The 22,550-nt window shown below is 42.2% G+C and overlaps 1 protein-coding gene across 1 annotated transcript in view; it reads right to left on the bottom strand.

Annotated features, from left to right (window-relative positions):
* Positions 1-22,550, bottom strand: part of CARD11 (caspase recruitment domain family member 11) — a 1,057,928-nt gene that overhangs the window by 304,010 nt on the left and 731,368 nt on the right. Inside the window, exon 15 of the mRNA XM_053696753.1 lies at positions 4,686-4,818. Within this exon, the coding sequence (XP_053552728.1) occupies positions 4,686-4,818 (133 nt within the window). The remainder of the gene's footprint in view (positions 1-4,685; positions 4,819-22,550) is intronic.

Consider the following 22,550-nt stretch of genomic DNA (forward strand, 5'->3'; position numbering starts at 1 on the left):
ATATACTGTATATATATATATTTATATGACCTGGGTGTATGCAAGTGTTTTGCAAGTCCTGATTAATATTTCCTAAAAAAAAGGGTCACCTTATACCCTGACCAAAAATTATTTTTGCCAAAAAACAGCCTAAAACCTGTGTGGGGAGGGGGGGGGGGCAGCAGAATTTTTAGTGCCTAGGGCAGCACTAATCCTAAATACGCCCCTGGTGTAAATGTGTGAATGTATGTTTCTGTGTGTGTGCGTACATATGTGTGTGTGAATGTATGTTTCTGTGTGTGTGCGTATGTATGTTTCTGTGTGTGTGCGTACATATGTGTGTGTGTGAATGTATGTTTCTGTGTGTGTGCGTACATATGTGTGTGTGTGAATGTATGTTTCTGTGTGTGTGCGCGTACATATATGTGTGTGTGTGAATGTATGTTTCTGTGTGTGTGCGTACATATGTGTGTGTGAATGTATGTTTCTGTGTGTGTGCGTACATATGTGTGTGAATGTGTGTTTCTGTGTGTGTGCGTACATATGTGTGTGAATGTATGTTTCTGTGTGTGTGCGTACATATGTGTGTGAATGTATGTTTCTGTGTGTGTGCGTACATATGTGTGTGAATGTATGTTTCTGTGTGTGTGCGTACATATGTGTGTGTGTGTGAATGTATGTTTCTGTGTGTATGTATGTTTCTGTGTGTGTATGCGTACATATTTGTGTGTGTGAATGTATGTTTCTGTGTGTGTGCGTACATATGTGTGTGTGTGTGAATGTATGTTTCTGTGTGTGTGCGTACATATGTGTGTGTGTGTGAATGTATGTTTCTGTGTGTGTGCGTACATATGTGTGTGTGTGTGAATGTATGTTTCTGTGTGTGTGCGTACATATGTGTGTGTGTGTGTGAATGTATGTTTCTGTGTGTGTGCGTACATATGTGTGTGTGTGAATGTATGTTTCTGTGTGTGTGCGTACATATGTGTGTGTGTGTGAATGTATGTTTCTGTGTGTGTCCGTACATATGTGTGTGAATGTATGTTTCTGTGTGTGTGTGAATGTATGTTTCTGTGTGTGTGCGTACATATGTGTGTGAATGTGAAAAAGTTGTGAACTTTAACAACATTGGAAATAATTGTTCCTTCCTTGTGTCCTAATCTTAAAAAAGTCACATTATACCATGACCAAAAATTATTGTGGCTGAAAAACAGCCTAAAAACAAAGGGGTTGGGGGGGCAGCAGAATTTTGATTGCCTAGGGCAGCACAAAACCTAAATAAGCCACTGGCGAGCGGACATGATACGATGTAGCGTATCGTGTCCGCTGCACATTGAGAAAAGCCGACGGCATACGCTCTCTGCATTTATCATTGCACCAGCAATTCTTATGAACTGCTGGTGCAATGCCTCCCCCTGCAGATTCGTGGCCAATCGGCCACTAGCAGGGGGTGTCAATCAACCCGATTGTGTTTGATCAGAGCAGGCGGACAAGTTATGTCTTTAGACCGCTGCTTCATAACTTCTGTTTCCGGCGAGCCTGAAGGATCACACAGAAACAAGGGCTCCATACGGAGCTTGATAAATCGGCCCCTTAGACTGAAATACCAGTGAGGCGGGAGGGATCAAGTACTCTTGAAAGTTTTGGAATCTTTGCCTCCTCCTAGTGATGGGAATTGCCATCCCATGAGTAATGGATCATGGACTCTCACCACCTTATCAAAAGAATAAAAGGGTGTGTGATTTATAGGAGTCATAAAAAATGAAATTGCTTTGCATCATTATGTATGTATGTCTAAAGGGCACGTAGGGTGCAGAGGTCACATGCTGTTATGTCTAAAGGGCACGTAGGGTGCAGAGGTCACATGCTGTTATGTCTAAAGGGCACGTAGGGTGCAGAGGTCACATGCTGTTATGTCTAAAGGGCACGTAGGGTGCAGAGATCACATGCTGTTATGTCTAAAGGGCACGTAGGGTGCAGAGGTCACATGCTGTTATGTCTAAAGGGCACGTAGGGTGCAGAGATCACATGCTGTATGTCTAAAGGGCACGTAGGGTGCAGAGATCACATGCTGTTATGTCTAAAGGGCACGTAGGGTGCAGAGGTCACATGCTGTTATGTCTAAAGGGCACGTAGGGTGCAGAGGTCACATGCTGTTATGTCTAAAGGGCACGTAGGGTGCAGAGGTCACATGCTGTTATGTCTAAAGGGCACGTAGGGTGCAGAGATCACATGCTGTTATGTCTAAAGGGCACGTAGGGTGCAGAGATCACATGCTGTTATGTCTAAAGGGCACGTAGGGTGCAGAGGTCACATGCTGTTATGTCTAAAGGGCACGTAGGGTGCAGAGGTCACATGCTGTTATGTCTAAAGGGCACGTAGGGTGCAGAGGTCACATGCTGTTATGTCTAAAGGACACGTAGGGTGCAGAGGTCACATGCTGTTATGTCTAAAGGGCACGTAGGGTGCAGAGGTCACATGCTGTTATGTCTAAAGGGCACGTAGGGTGCAGAGATCACATGCTGTTATGTCTAAAGGGCACGTAGGGTGCAGAGATCACATGCTGTTATGTCTAAAGGGCACGTAGGGTGCAAAGGTCACATGCTGTTATGTCTAAAGGGCACGTAGGGTGCAGAGGTCACATGCTGTTATGTCTAAAGGGCACGTAGGGTGCAGAGATCACATGCTGTTATGTCTAAAGGGCACGTAGGGTGCAGAGATCACATGCTGTTATGTCTAAAGGGCACGTAGGGTGCAGAGATCACATGCTGTTATGTCTAAAGGGCACGTAGGGTGCAGAGATCACATGCTGTTATGTCTAAAGGGCACGTAGGGTGCAGAGATCACATGCTGTTATGTCTAAAGGGCACGTAGGGTGCAGAGGTCACATGCTGTTATGTCTAAAGGGCACGTAGGGTGCAGAGATCACATGCTGTTATGTCTAAAGGGCACGTAGGGTGCAGAGATCACATGCTGTATGTCTAAAGGGCACGTAGGGTGCAGAGATCACATGCTGTTATGTCTAAAGGGCACGTAGGGTGCAGAGATCACATGCTGTTATGTCTAAAGGGCACGTAGGGTGCAGAGGTCACATGCTGTTATGTCTAAAGGGCACGTAGGGTGCAGAGATCACATGCTGTATGTCTAAAGGGCACGTAGGGTGCAGAGGTCACATGCTGTTATGTCTAAAGGGCACGTAGGGTGCAGAGATCACATGCTGTATGTCTAATGGGCACGTAGGGTGCAGAGGTCACATGCTGTTATGTCTAAAGGGCACGTATGGTGCAGAGATCACATGCTGTTATGTCTAAAGGGCACGTAGGGTGCAGAGATCACATGCTGTTATGTCTAAAGGGCACGTAGGGTGCAGAGATCACATGCTGTTATGTCTAAAGGGCACGTAGGGTGCAGAGGTCACATGCTGTTATGTCTAAAGGGCACGTAGGGTGCAGAGATCACATGCTGTTATGTCTAAAGGGCACGTAGGGTGCAGAGGTCACATGCTGTTATGTCTAAAGGGCACGTAGGGTGCAGAGGTCACATGCTGTTATGTCTAAAGGGCACGTAGGGTGCAGAGGTCACATGCTGTTATGTCTAAAGGGCACGTAGGGTGCAGAGATCACATGCTGTTATGTCTAAAGGGCACGTAGGGTGCAGAGGTCACATGCTGTTATGTCTAAAGGGCACGTAGGGTGCAGAGATCACATGCTGTTATGTCTAAAGGGCACGTAGGGTGCAGAGATCACATGCTGTTATGTCTAAAGGGCACGTAGGGTGCAGAGGTCACATGCTGTTATGTCTAAATGGCACGTAGGGTGCAGAGGTCACATGCTGTTATGTCTAAAGGGCACGTAGGGTGCAGAGGTCACATGCTGTTATGTCTAAAGGGCACGTAGGGTGCAGAGGTCACATGCTGTTATGTCTAAAGGGCACGTAGGGTGCAGAGGTCACATGCTTGTAGTTTGTTTGTTTAGCGGGCCTGTGTATTTAACTTGATTGAGTCACAGGCATTTTTAACTTGGGATTAGCACTTCTCTGTGGGTCCTGAGCACTACTTTTCAGGGGTTGTACACATGGGGACATATTTAACAATTTGTGAGCGGACATGATACGAAGTAGCGTATCATGTCCGCTGCACATCGCTACCCATCGATAAATGCCGACAGCATACGCTGTTGGTATTTATCATTCACCAGCAGTTCTTATGAACTGCTGGTGCAATGCCCCCCAGTGCAGATTTGCGGCCAAATGGCCACTAGCAGGAGGTGTAAGTCGATCGGGTTGATTTCTGTCCGCCGCCTCAGAACAGGTGGTAAGTTATGGAGCCCTATGGACTTGAGGGATCGCTGTTGGTAGAATTGCAGGCTCTAATGAAGTTAATCGTGTTTTTTACACTATAATTGCCCTTTGAATATTTTTCTTATCTCTTTTTTTCATTCAAAACCATTGCTGTTTGTGAATTTGTTCTTAAATACGATTTATGTATTTTATATAAAGCTATTTTTTCTATGTTCAGACAAAAACTTGATCATTCTCATTGAGATGTTTTAAATGACTAATATATGAATATATATTTTTTTGTATTGATTTCTGTATAAATGTTGCATAAAATCGAATGCTCTTATAAAAAAGCAGATTCAACAATATATCTTTCAACATAAAATTCAAACTGAACAGTTTTAAAACAGGATTTTGTCTTCATTTACCTTTCCAGAGAAAGCTTTCTAAAAATTGAGCTGACTTGCTCAAGATCAAAACTGTCCAGACTTTCCGACTGGTGAGAAGAGGAAGAGGAGTGAATAGAGGGAGGTCCATGCGAATATCTTTCCTGAAACTCGTCTGGGATAGAAGAAAAAAGAGTTAACTATTATCATTATACTTTATTTTTAAAGTGCCAACATATTTGGCAGCGCTTTCCATGGGTACAATTGATATAAGTATAACAATGATACAATACAAGACAAAATTTGACAAATATAGAAGGTATTAAGGGCCCTATGCCCGTGGGAACTTACACTATAGAAGGGTAGGAGGGTGAGAAACAGGAGGTGAGGACTGCAAAGAGGAGAATGATGTTAACATTGAATTAGATAACAGTAGTTATTAGGAAAGTGGAATTCATTTGTTACAGAGTTTGGTGGTAGGCTTCCCTGAATAATAATATCTTTAGAGAACATTTAAAAGAAAGCAGATTAGGGGGAGAGTCTGAAACAAAGTGTGTTTTAGATGGTTGGTCCTGCAAACTAACATGGGAAGAGGTGATAATAGAAATGCAAGGAGCAGGTCATGGTTTGATCTTAGTGGGCAGGTTGGAATATATTTGTTCTTTATTAAGGATAGGTAGTGGGGAAGGCATTGGTAAGGGTGTTGCAAGGAAGTGTGTTCCAGAGGGTTGGTCCTACATGGGAAGAGGTGATAATAGAAGATGCAAGGAGCAGATCATTGTTGGATCTTAGTGGGCAGGTTGGCATATATTTGTTCTTTATTAAGGATAGGTAGTGGGGAAGGCATTGGTAAGGGTGTTGCAAGGAAGTGTGTTCCAGAGGGTTGGTCCTACAAACTAACATGCGAAGAGGTGATAATAGAAGATGCAAGGAGCAGGTCATTGTTGGATCTTAGTAGGTCATGGTGAGAATTTTGAAATTAATTCTGCTGGGAATAGGGAGCCAGTAAAGGGACTCGCAGAGAGTTGCAGCATATACAGAGCAACGAGAAAGGTGGATTAGCCTGGCAGAGGCATTTAGAACGGATTGAAGAGGGGAGAGAAGATGACCAGTGAGTAGGTTACTGCAGTAGTCAAGTTGGGAAATTACAAGGCAGTGGATTAGTTGCTTAGTGGTGTCCGCGTTTAGAAATGGATACATTTTTTAAATATTGTGTAGGTGGTTGCTGCAGGATGAAGAGAGGGATTAGATGTGGGGGATGAAGGATAGATTGTAGACGAGTGTAACTCTGAGGCAACGGACTTGGAGTGACGGGGAGATAGTGATGTCATCGACAGTGATAGAAAAGTTAGAAATCAGAGTAGAGCTAGTAGAGGGGATTAGAAGGAGCTCAGTCTTGGACATGTTCATTTTTAGGTGGTGAATTGCCATCTAGGAAGAAATGCCAGCTAAGCAGTCGCTGACATGAAAAAATACAGTGGGAGAGAGAGCAGGGAGTGGAGAGGAAGATCTGAGTTACATCAGCATACAGGTGATATTTGAAGCCATAGCTGTTGATAAGTTTACCCAGTAAAGAAGTATAAAAGGAGAAGAGTATAGGACCCAGGACAAATCCTTGAGGTACCCCAACTGCAGGGAGTAAAGCAAGAAGTTGGAAGACCGGAAGTGCGTTAGGTGGTCAATAAACTCGTTTCTCTTGTAAGGTGTATCCAGTCCATGGATTCATCCTTTACTTGTGGGATATTCTCCTTCCTAACAGGAAGTGGCAAAGAGAGCACACAGCAGAGCTGTCCATATAGCTCCCCCTCTAGCTCCACCCCCCAGTCATTCTCTTTGCCGGCTCTAAGCAATAGGGTCCCTCTCGGGAGGGTAAAGAGATGTGGTGTTAGATTTGTAGTTTTTGTTGCTACAAGCAAAAGTTTGTTATTTTAAATGGTACCGGTGTGTACTATTTACTCTCTAGCAGAAAAGAGATGAAGATTTCTGCAGGGAGGATGATGATTTTAGCATGTTGTAACTAAAATCCACTGCTGTTCCCACAAAGGACTGAGGAGTACAAGAAAACTTCAGTTGGGGGGAACGGTTTGCAGATTAGGCTGCAATAAGGTATGTTCAGTCATTTATTTCTAAACAAGACTGTGATAATGCTAGAAAAGGACTGATAAGATCCCCATGAGGGAAGGGTAAGCTTTATTCAGAGACTAAGTATGGAATTGGAAGCTTACATAACAGGGCTAATTTATGCTGGTTGACACTATTTTATGCTGGTTGACACTATTTTATGGCAACCGTTTTTTTACTGATAAAATCGTTTTTTGAGACACTTTGAAGGTTCCTTTGTGTTTCTTTCAGGGGTTGTTACCCACATGGCTATTATTAAAACACTTAGGAGTGTTTCTTTAGGCCTCACAGCACCTGAGTAAGGTGGGAGGGGCCTAATTTCACGCCTCAGATGCGCAGTTAGATTGACTAGATCTTCAGGCTGTCTTCACATGGAGGGTCCTGCTGCAGTTTGAGGGCCTATAAGAAGCTTTTTCCCCACAAATCTGGTTCCCAAGTGTTAGGATTTGCTAAGTTCTTTTAGAAAACACTACTACAACAGCTTACTGCTAATGTAGGACCACTCAGTCTCACACCTTACCTCGGATTCCCACAGATTGAACTTAAGGGAACCCTGATATGCTCATTGATCTGAGGGTCACTACAGCAGGGTAGCTGAGTGAAAACGGAACCTTCACGCAACAATGACTGCTAGCAGCAGTAAGGAGAGTAATTCTTAGAGGAATGTAACTTCAACAGTAGTGAAAGAGTTAATTACAGCAGGTGCCTTGATTCACTCATACAAGCAGTGTAAAATAGTTTATGCCGCAGGCTTTAGCAAACACCAAAATTCACACAGTACTTTGTTAATGAAAAAATTAAGCTGAGGGCATTATGTAAACCATAGTTTGATAATGAATATTAGTTATTTCCAAACTTGTTCAATGAAAGCATAAGAAGCTGTGTTAATCTCATGAAACAGGTAAAGTTGAAGTTATACAAACAGTTATTTGCAAGCAGATATGAAGGTTAATTGTGATAAAGACTGAAGTATGCTTAGGAAGTCCGTTTATGAGAAATGGTAGCAATATGAATCTTTGTCACAGTTATTTGTATGCAAGTTAGTAAGTAGAAGAAATAGTTTAGTGCATATTTGTCATCTGAAGCGTATATGAATCCCCAGCAGGTGAGAGTTACACAGTTAATATGGCAAGCTTGAGTATAATGAAGTTGCAGTAGTACACACAGTTCATATAATGCAATATATACAGACCAGTATTACAGGAGATGGCAAATGAGCAGAGTAATACTGTTACCAGACAGCAAACAGTCCCAGCGGTATCACAGCGAGTCTGACAGAGAACCGCGGCAGGAGAATGTCGGGCGTGACGTCACACACTGCAGGGAGTAACTTCAATACAGGAGAGAGACAGAGAAGTCTCTGACTGGAATAAACGGTGAAAATCTTCAGGCACAAAAGAGCATCTGCAGGTTGATTCATGCATGCAGAAACTCAGGGTGAGTTTGGAGAGCAATGAAGTGAAATACAGAGTTGTATAAACGGCTAGGTCTCTTCAGAAGCAGCTTGTCACTGAGCAACAAATTACCAAGCAATGAGTTCTGTTGGGAGGAGCCTTAAATAGGGCTAGTGAGTTCACTTTCTTAAAGGTACAGCATGAAAAAAGATAAATCCCTGACAGGACACCCCCCCCCCCCCAAGGAGCCGCTCCGCGGATCAAGGACCAGGACGATCAGGATTCCTACGATGAAACAAGGAGACAAGACGGGGAGCAGAGACATTAGTGGAAGGTTCCCAAGAGTCCTCCTCCGGACCAAACCCTTTCCAACTGACAAGATATTGAAGTTGATTATGATGGTAACGAGAGTCTAGGATAGACTCAATCTCATACTCCATGCCATCAATAACTGAAGGATCCACCGTGTCATTCTGAGTCGTGTCTCTGATTGTACTGTACGGTTTCAAGAGAGAAACGTGGAATGTGGGATGTATCTTTAGAGAATCTGGTAGCTGAAGTGTTACAGCATTAACATTGACGACCTTTTGTATTGGATAAGGCCCTAAATATAGAGAAGCAAATTTTTTAGAAGGAACTTGTAACCTTAAATGTTTAGTGCTTAACCAGACTTTGTCGCCAATCTTGTAATCTGGAGGCTTGGATCTACGTAGATCATAGTGGTGTTTCTGAACAGCCTGAGCTTCTTGTAAGACTTGTTTCAATGTTGTGAAATTAGTGGCAATGGTGTTAACAAGATCATTGACTATAGGCATGTCGGAATTGTTGGTCCGATTTGGGTAATATGAAGGATGAAATCCATAGTTGATGTAAAATGGTGTCATTTTAGTTGACGAATTTACAGCATTATTATGGGCAAATTCGGCAGTAGCAAGTAGAGAATGCCAGTTATCTTGTTGTTGGGTGCAGTAGCAACGAAGGTACTGCTCTAATGTTTGATTTGTCCTTTCTGTTTGACCATTCGTTTGTGGATGATAAGTGGTACTCAAACGTTTGGAAATGTTGAGAGAGGAGCACAGTTGATTCCAAAACCTTGAAGTGAATTGCGTACCTCTATCTGTGGTAGACCATGTAATTTCACAATGTGATTCAGAAAAAGTGAGGCAGTTTCCGAAGCTGTAGGCAATCCTCTATGTGGTAGGAAATGTGCCATTTTAGAAAATAAGTCCACTACTACTAATATGGTGTTATAATTAGCAGATGAAGGTAGATCAACAATGAAATCCATAGCAATCGCTGCCCAAGGTCTATCTGGTACTGGTAAGGAGAGAAGGTAACCATAAGGACTCTTATGCTGATGTTTCTTAGTTGTACATACCACACAGGATTCAATGTACTGTTGAATAGTATCATGCATCTTAGGCCACCAATAATTCCTTTTAATCAAATGAGCAGTTCTATGAACTCCAGGATGACCAGCCAACAAGGAGTCGTGGGCAAAGGTAAGTACCTCATTCCTGAGAGAAGGAGGTATATATAATAGAGTGCCATGGTAGTATAAGTTGTCCGAATGTTTTAGTACATCCAATTGATCCAAAGATGAATCATACCTTAGATGTTCTTGTAGAGTGGTTTTAAAATCAGTTGTTAGACAAATAATTCTATCCGAAGGTATGATAGATGAAGGAGAAACCACATCAGTAGGACAAGGGTCTTTTCTAGAAAGAGCATCAGCTTTCATATTTTTGGATCCTGGTCTATAAGTTATAACGTAATCAAAACGAGAAAAGAACAAACTCCATCGAACCTGGCGAGCAGTAAGGGTCTTGTTTGAATTTAAATATTCTAAATTACGGTGATCAGTATAGATGGTGATTGGATATGTTGCACCCTCCAGGAGGTGTCGCCAAAACTCCAAAGCTGATTTGATTGCAAGAAGTTCCTTATCACCAATTCCATAATTAATCTCCGCTGAACTCATGGTTCTAGAATAGTAGGAGACAGGATGCAAAGGTTCTTTATCAGAATGTCTTTGAGATAAAACAGCCCCCACAGCAAACTCAGAAGCATCAACTTCCAGCGTAAATTGACATGTGGGATCTGGAAATTGTAAAATAGGGGCTGAGACAAATTTACTTTTTAGAATATTAAAGGAATGATCAGCATCTTGATTCCAAACAAACTTAACTTGCTTACGTGTTAGCGTAGTGAGAGGTCTGACAATAAGAGAGAAATCTGTAATGAACTTTCTATAAAAGTTCGCAAAGCCAAGGAATCTTTGAACATCTTTTTTATTACGTGGAATAGGCCAGTTAGTGATAGCGTCCACTTTGCTTGACTCCATTGAAATTCCAGCTGGTGAGATGCAATATCCAAGGAATGATATGGTGTTTGTGTTAAAAATACACTTTTCAAGCTTTGCATAGAGATGGTGTGCCCTTAAACGTGTTAATACTTGTTTGACATGTACAATGTGAGCCTGTAGAGAATTTGAATAAACCAAGATGTCATCCAAGTATACGACAATACAGACATCTAACAAATCATGAAAGACATCATTTATAAAACATTGAAATGTCGCTGGGGCATTGCACAACCCGAAGGGCATTACAGTGTATTCATACAAACCGTATCTAGTACGGAATGCAGTTAACCATTCATCCCCTGCCCTCATCCTGATCAAATTATAGGCACCTCTGAGGTCTAGTTTAGTAAAAACTGTGGCACCTTGTAAACGTTCAATAAGTTTAGGTATGAGGGGCAGGGGGTATCTGTTCTTTTTTGTGCATTTGTTCAACTGCCTATAATCGATGATAGGCCTAAGACTGCCATCTTTATTTTTTACAAAGAACATTGCTGCAGCTGCAGAGGAGGTGGAAGGTCTAATAAACCCTTTTTTCAAGTTGTCATATAAATATTCTTTTAAATGATTTAACTCTGGCTGTGACAACGGATATATATGACAGTATGGTATGGAGCTTCCAGGTATAAGATCAATAGGACAGTCATAGTCTCTGTGTGGAGGTAAGGACTCAGCCTCTTTTTTATCAAAAACATCAGCAAACTCACTATAGCATTCTGGTAACTTATGTTCAGTGATTTGACAAAGTGTGTGTACCCCAAAACAGGATTGCTTACAATAATTTGAATCGAAAACCACTGATGCTGTAGACCACGAAATAGTGGGGTTATGTTTTTGTGACAGACCCTTCTGTCAGGACTGAAGGAGTTAACTGTGTTTAGCTTTAAGAAACTATTTTCTAAACACAAGTTGCTGGCTCCAACCATAATTTAGTTAGTGATAAGAATTCCATTGTTTGATCACCCTCAGAGAGAAAACGCCTAAGTGATAAGAAGAGCCAAGAGTGTCTTGTGGCTGAAGTGTTTAAGTAATATTATTCTATTGTATCATGTCAAAGGGCTTGTTCCCTCCATGTAATGTACAATAGTCTTTCAACCCCCATCTGGGGGGGGGGGGGGGTCAGACCTGCATAAATATTAGGCATAGCCTTTAATAAATGACATTCTGTTTAAACCTGAAAACTGGCTGGTTTGTGAATTGCTGATTCCCTATGCAGGACGTTGTTCCCTGGTATTAACCCTTGGTATCCTGTTGGTACCATAACAATTGGTGGCAAGCGACGGAATGAACCTTATCGCCCAGAAGAGCAACTACACAAGCCAGTAACCTCAGGAAGAGGGGGATTATTACAATACTGACTAAGATGGAAAAGAGAAAAGTAAATTTTGCAGCTTTTAAAAACTTCCTGGAAACAGAAGGAGAGATTGATGGGTACCTTGCGGATTTTGAGAGGCAATGTGCACTACACAAGGTACCCATAGAGGACTGGGTCACGATATTATATATAGATATTATACTAAACGCAGCGAACCAAGCGCAGTCCTGGAGAAGACCCGCCGGCGGAATCCCACGTAATCCTCAGCCTGTGGCCCGCTACGTAGAGGCGCAAGAATGCTGGAGCATCCTACATGAGGCAGACCTTGTGCAAGCTGCCCACCGGAATAACCGGCAACTGGTTAAAGTGAATGGGAAGAAGGTCAGTGGTCTACGGGATACTGGTGCTACCATGACCTTGCTTCAAAAGAACTTGGTGTCTGAGAAACAGTACACTGGAGACACTGTGGCTGTGAGGGTAGCAGGGGGCGATGTGTTCAGCCTACCTGTTGCCAGGGTACATTTGGATTGGGGAGTGGGCGCTAGACCTGTGAATGTGGGGGTCAAGAAGGACTTACCTGCTGATGTTCTTCTTGGAAATGACGCCCCCCTTGTTTCTGCCTACGCTCCTATGGGTCCCGCTGATGTTAACCCTGTGACTACCCGTGCCCAGATCCGTGCAGCAGAGACTGACCCACCTGCAGGACGCTGAGCTCAGTAAGTCTCTATCCGCTATTGATATGTGGAGGTCCCGTTACAATGCGCTGATGAAGGAGAAGAGGAGCGCAGAGGAAAAAGCACGTTTAGAACGTGAATCTCTGCTAGACAAGCTGCACTGACAGACTGCAGAAAACACCAGCTTGAGAGTGGGACATGAAACCTTAAAGACAAACTTAGCGACACTTGAGGAGAAGCTGACGCTGGCTCATAGTGAGGTGCAGCAACTCAAGGGCACCCTATGTCAGTATGAAGGGATTGTGGATACCTATAAAGAGCAGGTACAGGGGCGGAGCTTGGAGCTCAAGCAAGATGGAGGGGTTTTGAGAAAGCTCCGTGCAATACTGCTGAACAGAGCAATATAATAGCACTCTCAACCGGCATCTGAGACATACAGGGGGCTATGAAAGCGTGCTGAACCCTACAGAATACTGTGACAAGTGTTTTAGGAGCGGAGAACTAACTTTGCTAAGCGCTGAGGGGAATGAGCTGAAAGGTGCCGCCCGCCATCTTGGATACACGCAGGTCAGAAACACGCTGCAACTTTCCCCAACAAAGCCACTATCCGAATGGCGGGTAGATACCTGGCCTGCAGCGGCTTGAACAGTGACTGTGTGCAACTACATCAGACCTAGAGGAGACCGCACTTGTCTGGGACCAAGCCGGGAGACGCCATGTGAGGCCTGGGTCATGTGAGACAGCTTAAACGGAGTTCCGGCAACGATACAGATAAGTGTCAGCTTGGGGGCTATTTTTGTTAAAAAAAAAGAAGGGCAATTCCAATCCGACTACGGAGCAAGCTAGTAAGAAACCTTGAAAGTCATACCTGCTTACAAAAGTGATAAACTGCACGTATATAATGTACTATGACAAACAGAAGGGGTTAACTTTTGATGTACAGACTGTTACCAAATATAGATAAATGACACACCAACATGGTGTTTTTCCTGAAACATACCCAATGTTTAGCGGCACACACCCTGGAAGATATAAAACATATAAATACATTCTAAAGCCTTAAGTCCTGACTACAGGAAAATGTTACACAGCTTGGTGGAATAATATTGATGGCCGGTGCTGCTTGAGAACCTAGCATGCTGCTACAAGAGGCCTATGCTACTTCAGAATGCAATCTAACTGCTAAAGGCCTTTTATCTGGGTTATGCTGAATTAAAGTGTATAGAGGTCCTTTTTTTTTTCTATCGCTCCTGAAAGGGCCCTGGACTTTTACTGTAGACCTCATCTCTTGTTTTTGGCTGTTTCTATTAGAAGTGACTTTTACCAATTTGAGGGAGATATAAAAACTTGCTCTATCTGAAAGCCACAATATTCCGGTGCAGACTGCTTTCAGTATGGCGGCCAGAAAACAGAATAAACCCTCACAGGGATCCAAAATTCAGTCTGCTAATTTATTTTTTAAACCAGCGAAAGGGGATAAGCATCAGGAACAACAAAATAATGCTGGAGAGGAAGATGCTGACTCGGATGCTGACTCCCACCTAGAAGATGGTGATTCTATCCCAGCAACTAGAGCTGACCTAAAAGCATTGGTCTCTAAGCAAGACATAAATATGAACTTTGAGAAGATGTGGGAAAAATTTGATACACTGCAAAATACCATGACCAGTAGTTTTACAGAAATAAAACACGACATTCAAGAACTGGATACAAGAGTGACCACACTGGAAGATTCAGAAACCTCCACTGCAACAGAACTTTCTGCTTTACAACAGCAGGTAGCTTCCCAACAATTAATGATTGATGAGGTCCAAGAGAAATTGGAGGACCTAGAAAATAGGAGCCGTAGGTGCAATCTGCGCTTAAAGGGAATCCCAGAATCTGTCCTAGCAGCAGAGCTACCTAACTAATTACATATGTTTTTCCAAGCAATAACAGGAGATGTGGACGACGAGAAATTTCAACTTGAAAGGGCCCACAGAGCCTTGCGGGCTAAACCTAAAGACGACGCCCCTCCAAGAGACGTTGTAACCAAGTTAGCTCGGTTCCCAGACAAGGAGGCCATACTATTGGCAGTGAGGAAACACCCAACATTTAAGTTCCAGGGCTCGGTTGTACAGGTGTATCAGGACTTATGTGTTAAAACGCTTCAAAGAAGAAGTCAGCTTAGACCCCTGACAGCGCTCTTGCGAAAGCACCAAATTAAATATCGATGGGGCTTTCCATTTGGATTGCATATCCTACATGAAGGGAAAACAGTTAGTCTGAGAGAGGTGGCAGACATACCAGACGCTTGCTGTAAACTCCATTTAGAACCTCCAGAACTACCACAGCTTCCCACCAATGGAGTTGCCTCACAACCTGGATCAGGATCTTCTTTGCAACAAAAGCCACACTGGACCAAAGTGGCGAAGAAAAAGGCCAAATCATGACTTTCCTTTTCAGTCCATCCTGTTGTGCTTAAATATCTTGGACTTGTGGGTGCCTTCACTGGTGAAAAAGAAGGAATTATCCTTGTAGAGTAGGCCACCCGGATAAGGACTTCCACCTTTTAGCTTGAATCAGGAGATGTGATCGGTTAGAACTAAGGAGATGGAGGAGTAGTGGGGTCCAGTTCCACAAAAGCCGGCTGAGAGATTGACGACAGAAATTTGTTCAGCAGCTGCACCACTGGGTGTTGCAATTCTGGACAATAAGTTTTTAATTTTGATGATAATGTTATGGTTGAATGAAAACCAATGTTTTTTTGATAACTATTGTTTTTACTTTTTTGTTTTTGAAAGTTTATGCCTGTTTCCACTCTTCTTTTCCAGCTTACAAAGATATATTGCCACTATGTCAAAAAAATCAAATAGCCGGAAAGTAGGGAGCTTCCGAGAGTAAGAGACTCTACCCATAATCTAGTAAGTAATGACCGAACACATTAGACTAATCTCCCATAACGTAAGAGGTCTCAATACAGATTATAAACGGAGGACTGCTTTAACACAATACTCGCGACTGAAAGCCAACATTATTTTTTTGCAGGAGACACACTTCACTAAAGACATAATCCCAAGATACTGGACAAGACAATTTACACAACATTTTCACTCTACCACAGACAAAAAAAAAAGGGGGGTTTCAATTTTAATACACCATTCTTTACAGTTTGTGGTTGAAGAGATAGTGGAAGATACAGAGGGTAGATTTTTAATAATTCGAGGAAGACAGGGAGACAAACATATTACGCTCTGTAATGTTTACGCCCCCAACGACAAACAGTTAGCCTTTTTTTAACATGTTTCCCATCTACTGACCCAGTGGTCTCACTCAAGAATTATTTTAGGAGGGGATTTTAACATCTCAATGCAGGCTCATCAAAGCCAGAAGGGGAAGTCGCAAACACAGAAACAACTAAGGCATAACTCTATGGTTAAGCAGATAAAAGAAATTTGGGCTTCACACAATATTCTTGATTCATGGGACACGCTTTATGGTAAAACAAATGATTACACTTTTTATTCTCATGCACATAGGACATACTCTAAATTAGATTATGTATATTTGAGTCAGATTCTCATCCCAAACCTATCCTCCTCTAGCATACATGCCTGTGCGTGGTCTGACCATTCTTTAATCCAGATTGACATTCAAATGACCCATCCATTGACGACAGCTCGGACTTGGACTTATGACCCATATGTACTTCAACACCCAACCACAAAAGATTCCATCACGAAGGCTCTCGCAGAATACTGGGAGTTAAATTTAGATACAACTAAAAACCCTTCATACTGTTGGGCAGCTCATAAACCTTTTATTAGGGGATTACTTATTAAAGCAAAGGCAGCCCTAACTAAGGAGAATAGGGCGGTGACAGATTCTTTGCAGAGTCAGATTGATACCCTTACTAAAAAACACCAACGCACTTTATCGCCAGACACCTTCTCCCAACTACAAACTAAGAGGCTAGAGTTAGCTACACTGATGAACAAAGCATCCATTAGGGCAGCTCATAGACTCAAAGCTCACTACTTTCTGTACTCGAATAAACCCGATAAATATTTAGCTCATAAACTGAGGGAACATACAAAATCCTTTGCAATACCCTCTATACAGAAAACTGACGGGACATATACATCTAACCCCCAGGAAATAGCTGATAACTTCGCCCAATATTATGCAAAACTATACGATGGGAAAAAGGTAAATCACAACCCTCAGATCACAGCTTTAAGGACCAGCTTCCTAAATAGTGCTGTACTACAGACTTTGGAGGAAAAGGATAGTAGGGAGCTGGGAGCGGAGATATCAACAGGGGAAGTGCTGAACGCCATTAAAAATCTAAAATTAGGGAAGGCAGCAGGACCAGATGGGTTCCCGGGGGAGTATTACCAACTCTTTAAGTCACTCTTAGTCCCACACTTAGTTAAATTTTGCAACTATATACTACAAGGGAAAGAGATCCCCAGAGAAATCTTACAGGCCAAAATAGTGGTCATTCCAAAGGGAGGGAAAAATCCAAAATTATGCCAAAGCTATAGACCCATTTCATTGATAAATCAAGATATTAAAATTTTTACTAAAATCCTGGCCAATAGGTTACAAATATATCTGCCGTCTCTGATCCATCCAGACCAGGTAGGGTTGATTGTAGGAAGGGAGGCCCCAGATAATACCAGACGTACCATATCTCTGGTTGACTGACGAAGACGGGAACGCCTTCTCTGGTCCTGTCATTGGACGCAGAGAAGGCGTTCGACAGAATAGATTGGGACTTTCTGTTTAGTGTTTTGGAGAGGATGGGCTTCCAGGAGAGATTCATTCAAGCAGTAAAAAGTATATATTCATATCCTGTGGCTACAATCAGGGCTGCAGGTTTTCAGTCACAATCCATAGATATACTAAACGGGACCAGAGAGGGTTGCCCCTTGTCCCCGCTCCTGTTTGCGCTCTGTATTGAGCCGTTAGCCGCACAAATAAGATTATCCCCAGACATTCATGGAGTGCGGATTGCACAACAGGAATTTAAATTGTCTCTTTTTGCTGATGATGTGCTCCTCACTTTGACCAAGCCATTGATGTCTCTGCCCAACCTGTACCGAATCTTATTAGATTATGCTAGCATTTCAGGCTACAAGGTAAACTTGGAAAAAAGCGAAGCTTTAGCTATAGCACTCCCTGACCACACTAAAAAGTTAATTGAAACTAATTTTGAGTTCACTTGGGCAAAAGGAGCAATTAAGTATTTAGGCATTCATCTGTCAACTAATGTCAAAGCACTTTTTGATTTGAACTATGTCCCCCTGTTTAAGACAATTAGGAGAGACTTGGGGAAGTGGAAGTTGGGGAACTTCTCTTGGTATGGACGGCTGACAGCCATAAAAATGAATATTCTCCCCAAGCTTTTATACCTATTTAGGGCTTTGCCAATCAAAATTCCCTTATTGGAACTTCAAAAATTGCAAACAGACCTAATAAGGTTTGTAAGGGGCCCCAAAACAGCTAGGATAGCCTCTCATATTCTTAAATTACATAGAAGTTTGGGGGGGGTGGGAGTCCCCAACCTGGTAGATTATTTTCAGGCAGCAAGATTAGGACAGAACACGTTAATAGGCAGAAAAACAGACAGACTGGTCTGGGTGGAGGTGGAGACGGCGATTTCCTCATATAGATCCCCAGAAGATATTCTATGGGAAAGAGATAGTAAGTCTAGTGGAGACTCAGCTGCCTCATCAATAACTAAGGACATGATGAAGATGTGGCAGACTTTGACCAGATCTCTGCACCTAATTCCGGTAAACTCATTGGTGAGACCAATCAAAACTTTACTACACACTGATTTCCGGGTCCAGGTGGAAAAATGGGAGAATAAGGGTCTCTATAGAGTGGCAGATTTCTATCAAAATAGTAAATTAGCTACATATAACTGTATACAAGAAATGATTAGACCTGACAAACTCCAGTGGTTCCTATATCTCCAGGTAACTTCAGCTATTGCAAAATATATACCACATTATCAGAAGCAATCCCCAACAGCATTAGAACGATTATGCGGTTCAGGTGATAGGGGTAAAAAGGTGATCTCTCAGATTTATTTAACACTACAAAAAACCAGGAACACCTCTAAGACACTAACAGCAGCTAAGTGGGAGGCAGACTTGAACAAAGAGTACTCTAGGGAGGAATGGGAAGCGATCTTCGCCTCTTCTACCAGGGGACTAATTTGCGCAGATTTTAGAGAAAACTGCATAAAGACGTCATTCCGGTGGTACCTTACTCCAATTATTACGGCTCACTACTCTGAGAAGGGAAACAGAAACTGTTATAGGGGGTGCTCAGCGATAGGGACATATATACACATGTGGTGGGAGTGCCCTCAGGTGCAACGGATATGGGTAGATCTATCTAAGATGCTGAGTACGGTACTGAACGAAAATATTGCCCTGGGGGCATCTCAGGCACTCCTGAACGAGCATATACCTAGATTCAATTCAGCCACTAACACATTCATTCGCTTGCTATGTACAGCTACTAGGATCACTATTGCTAAGTACTGGAAGACAGGGGTACCCTCCTGGGGGGAGGTAAAAGAGAGGATCCAAATGGTATATAAGATGTCAGAAACTGTAGCTTCCATTCAGGGGAATAAGGAACAGTTCTTAAAGGTCTGGTACTACTGGATGTTGAATGATGGGTGAGAGGGTGGCCGGGAGGGGGTATTCCCCCTCAAAAATAAATGATAGGGGATCAGGTGACATTCAAACTACCGTGACCTCATGAGACATAAACCAGACAAGACACAATTAGACAATGGGAGATAGCTTTGGGTGAAAAGGAGTCTCTCCTCTCGGAACAGTGTACAAGATAATAACGAAACAGGCAAGTTGAATGTTAAAATTGTTTATTAGTTGTAAGGTTAGTTCATTTGTTGGTGTTAACTCTTTTTTTTTCAAGTTCAGTAATACAAAATTAATAAGACGAGCAGAAATTCAGAAATGCAGAACTTTTGGACATTCTATAAATACATTTACAGCTCTGCTTAAGTACCTACCGACCCAAAGGTTATATAGCTTCGTTGAGGTGTGAAAGCTCACTCAACCAATTCATGGACTTTGGGGTGGGGGGGCCAATTTATACACTGTTGTCGGATACATTCTGTAATTGAAGTCTTATTTTCAATAAAAAATATTTCAACTAAAGAGCAGGTACAGAAAACTCGTAAAGAAGCTGATGGGATTTTGAAGGACTGTTTGGCCCTGGTCTGGGCACTGAGAAATTTGAACCCTTGTTTGTATGGACAGGAATTCTCTCTCATAACGGGAATACAGATGGATTGTCCCAGCAAACTGACATGCCTACCACCTCCTAGTCTGGTCATCCCCAGGTTGACCCGCAAAAGGATCAAGCCGGGTCTGCCGGAGTGTTCCACAAGGGGGGAGCTATGTGACAGACCCTTCTGTCAGGACTGAAGGAGTTAACTGTGTTTAGCTTTAAGAAACTATTTTCTAAACACAAGTTGCTGGCTCCAACCATAATTTAGTTAGTGATAAGAATTCCATTGTTTGATCACCCTCAGAGAGAAAACGCCTAAGTGATAAGAAGAGCCAAGAGTGTCTTGTGGTTGAAGTGTTTAAGTAATATAATTCTATTGTATCATGTCAAAGGGCTTGTTCCCTCCATGTAATGTACAACAGTCTTTCAACCCCCATCTGGGGGGGGGGGGGGGGGGTCAGACCTGCATAAATACTAGCATAGCCTTTAATAAATGACATTCTGTTTAAACCTGAAAACTGGCTGGTTTGTGAATAGCTGATTCCCTATGCAGGACGTTGTTCCCTGGTATTAACCCTTGGTATCCTGTTGGTACCGTAACAGTTTTATTAACCAATTCAATCCAAGAATTAGTGGATAAACAGAAGATGGAAGGACATCAAACGAAATAAGCTCTGTGTGACCTGAAGGGGTAACCACTTTGAGTGGGATAGTGTGGTGAGTTATGGGACCAGAGCTAAAGAATGAACCGTCAACCAGACGAATAGCTAGTGCAACATTCTTTTTTATTAGTGGTATGTGATTATTAACAACAAAAGTGTTATCAGCAAAATTCCCAGAAGCCCCAGAGTCAATTATGGCCTGAACGTTTATCTTCTGATGGGACCACTGTAAGGAGACATAAATAGATAGATGAGATTTTATGCTGTTAACCAAATTAACTGTATGGTCATTAGATGAAGTCTTACCCTTCTTTTGTCGAATCAGAGAGGGACAGTCCCTAACTCCATGGTTCTTTTCAGCACAGTATAAACATAAGTTTAGAAGCTTACGCCTTACTTTCTCTTCAGGTCTTAAGGGTCCCCTAAGAACTGCAACATCCATGGGTTCTTCTATGGATCTAGTGGATACTGTGGAAGGAGTTGAGTGATAATAATTGGGAGTCCTTCTGGTGGTATTCTCCGAATAAGATCTTTCTGACTTCCTTTCCCTAAGTCGACAATCTATGCCAATAGAGAGAGTCATCAAGGCATCCAAGTCCTCTGGAATCACACCCTTTGCCAACTCATCCTTAACTGCATCATTGAGCCCCAAACGGAACTGATTGCGTAGAGCAGGAATATTCCAAAGGGTGTCAGGAGCCCATCTTTTGAATTCAGTAATGTAATCTTCTACCATTCTTTTGCCCTGCCTTAAAGATCTAATGGCAGTTTCAGCAGTATTTTTTTTTTATTGTGATCTTCATATAAGAGAGAAATAGCAGAAAAAAAATCTTCTAGGGAATTTAGGATGGGATCATCTTTTTCATAAAAAGCATTGGCCCATGACCTGGCCTCACCTCTGAGAAATGAAATTACAGTTAGAACTCTAATCCTGTCAGTTGGGTATGACTTAGGTTTCAAAGTAAAAAGCAGAGTGCAGGAATTCCTGGAATCCCTGAACATAGATCTGTCCCCAGAGAACTTTTCAGGCGGACTAACAATGGGTTCTGGGGTTGACTCAACATTAGGAGTTTTGTTAGCAAGGTGATCATTAATAAAAAAAAATTATATTCCGATTCTCTAATTGAATATCCCTTAAGCCTTGAATCATGTGATCCATACTCTGAGCTAGAGAACCAACTCTCCTGGACAGTTCACTTATATCCATGATTTTAGCTGTTAGTAGTATTCTTTTTTTTTTTAAGGCTTGGTAATATGTTAGGATTTGCTAAGTTCTTTTAGAAAACACTACTACAACAGCTTACTGCTAATGTAGGACCACTCAGTCTCACACCTTACCTCGGATTCCCACAGATTGAACTTAAGGGAACCCTGATATGCTCATTGATCTGAGGGTCACTACAGCAGGGTAGCTGAGTGAAAACGGAACCTTCACGCAACAATGACTGCTAGCAGCAGTAAGGAGAGTAATTCTTAGAGGAATGTAACTTCAACAGTAGTGAAAGAGTTAATTACAGCAGGTGCCTTGATTCACTCACACAAGCAGTGTAAAATAGTTTATGCAGCAGGCTTTAGCAAACACACCAAAATCACACAGTACTTTGTTATCTGAATGAAAAATCAAGCTGAGGGCATTATGTAAACCATAGTTTGATAATGAATATTAGTTATTTCCAAACTTGTTCAATGAAAGCATAAGAAGCTGTGTTAATCTCATGAAACAGGTAAAGTTGAAGTTATACAAACAGTTATTTGCAAGCAGATATGAAGGTTAATTGTGATAAAGACTGAAGTATGCTTAGGAAGTCCGTTTATGAGAAATGGTAGCAATATGAATCTTTGTCACAGTTATTTGTATGCAAGTTAGTAAGTAGAAGAAATAGTTTAGTGCATATTTGTCATCTGAAGCGTATATGAATCCCCAGCAGGTGAGAGTTACACAGTTAATATGGCAAGCTTGAGTATAATGAAGTTGCAGTAGTACACACAGTTCATATAATGCAATATATACAGACCAGTATTACAGGAGATGGCAAATGAGCAGAGTAATACTGTTACCAGACAGCAAACAGTCCCAGCGGTATCACAGCGAGTCTGACAGAGAACCGCGGCAGGAGAATGT

This window comes from Bombina bombina, unplaced genomic scaffold (genome assembly GCF_027579735.1).
Source record: "Bombina bombina isolate aBomBom1 unplaced genomic scaffold, aBomBom1.pri scaffold_78_1, whole genome shotgun sequence".
Classification (NCBI taxonomy): Eukaryota; Metazoa; Chordata; class Amphibia; order Anura; family Bombinatoridae; genus Bombina; species Bombina bombina.